Source organism: Fonticula alba (assembly GCF_000388065.1).
Source record: "Fonticula alba strain ATCC 38817 unplaced genomic scaffold supercont2.2, whole genome shotgun sequence".
NCBI classification, from domain to species: Eukaryota; order Rotosphaerida; family Fonticulaceae; genus Fonticula; species Fonticula alba.
Window position 1 is genome coordinate 2,799,859 of NW_009242972.1, and position 1,285 is coordinate 2,801,143.

A 1,285-nucleotide genomic window follows, 5' to 3' on the forward strand; every position below is an offset into this window, starting at 1 on the left:
GAGCCTATCACTGAGGAGGCCGACGATGAGCCCCTCGCCGAGGAGGACGACGACGAGCCTATCACCGAGGAGGCCGAGGAGGAGTCCTTCTCCAGCCTCGCGGCCGCCGCCACCATCGAGAGCGATGACGATGATGATGATGCTTTCTCATCGGCCGCCGCTGCCGTGACCACCAAGAGCAGCCTCTTCGACTCCGACGATGACGAGGAGGAGGAGGAGGAGGAGGAAGACCTGCCTGCTCCTGTTGCCGAGAACACGGGTGACGAGGACGTTGCGCAGGATGCCGCTGCCGCCCTGTTTGATAGCGACGACGGCAATGATGGCGTCAACGCCGATGAGGCGGAGGAGCAGCAGCCCGAGCCCGCCGAGGAGGATCCGCTGGCCGCCGGCGGCGATGCCCATTCGTCGGACGGCGCATCCAATGCCACCTCCTCGCCCTTTGACATCGTCAATGAGGACATCGCCACCAGCAGCGACGACCACCACCTGTCGAATGACACCCTGGACAAGGAGGAGGATGCCAGTGCTGACCCCTTCGGCGATGCGGTGTCCGTCACCCTGAGCGACGCCCAGGCCCTGCAGTCGGCCTCGGTTCTGTCGGTGGCCGACTCGGATGCCGAGGAGGCCGGCGACCCGTTCGCTGCTCCGGCCGCCAGCGCGCCGGCCGCCAGCTCCCTCTTCTCTTCCGATGACGAGGAGGACACCGCCCCGGCGCCTTCCCTCTCGGCGGCCACCACCGTGGTCGAGGATGACGCGGAGGCGGCGGCGGCCCCGATCCAGCTCCCGCCGGCCATGGACCCGCTGGTCATGGACCCCTGGAGTCAGCCCCTGCCCGAGGCCGCGACCGCTGTCGCCGCCGAGCAGGTCCCGGAGGACGAGGCAGCGGCGGAGGAGCCCACCGAGGAGCCGCCCGCGCCCGCGCCCGCGCCCGCCATCAGCAGCAAGATCGACGATGATGACGACGACATGGACTGGCTCAATGCCACCCAGCCGAAGGCCACCGGCCCCCGGGTGACCAGCCTCTTCGGCGACACCGATGACGAGGATGATGCGCCCTTCGACACGGGCGCGTCGCCGCGTGCCGGCACCGCCGCCGCTGCTCGGTCCCGGACCAGCTCCATGCTCAAGCGCCCGGGCCGCTCGGCGTCGGTCCTCAAGTCCCCGGCCGCCAACAAGCCGACCAGTCTCTTCGGCAGCGATGATGATGACATCTTCTAAGGACGCGAAGAGCGAGACAAACCCCCCCCCCCCCCCCCCCTCCTGTGCGGGAGTCGGTGCCTGCTTG

At 69.3% G+C, this 1,285-nt stretch overlaps 1 protein-coding gene across 1 annotated transcript in view; it reads left to right on the plus strand.

The window, feature by feature from the left end:
• The window catches only part of H696_01597 (hypothetical protein), a gene marked incomplete at its 3' end in the record, with an annotated part of 5,625 nt that extends 4,407 nt beyond the window's left edge, over nt 1-1,218 (plus strand). The window contains exon 7 of the mRNA XM_009495501.1: nt 16-1,218. Coding sequence (XP_009493776.1) covers nt 16-1,218 — 1,203 coding nt within the window. The remainder of the gene's footprint in view (nt 1-15) is intronic.
• Nucleotides 1,219-1,285: the final 67 nt, after the last annotated feature.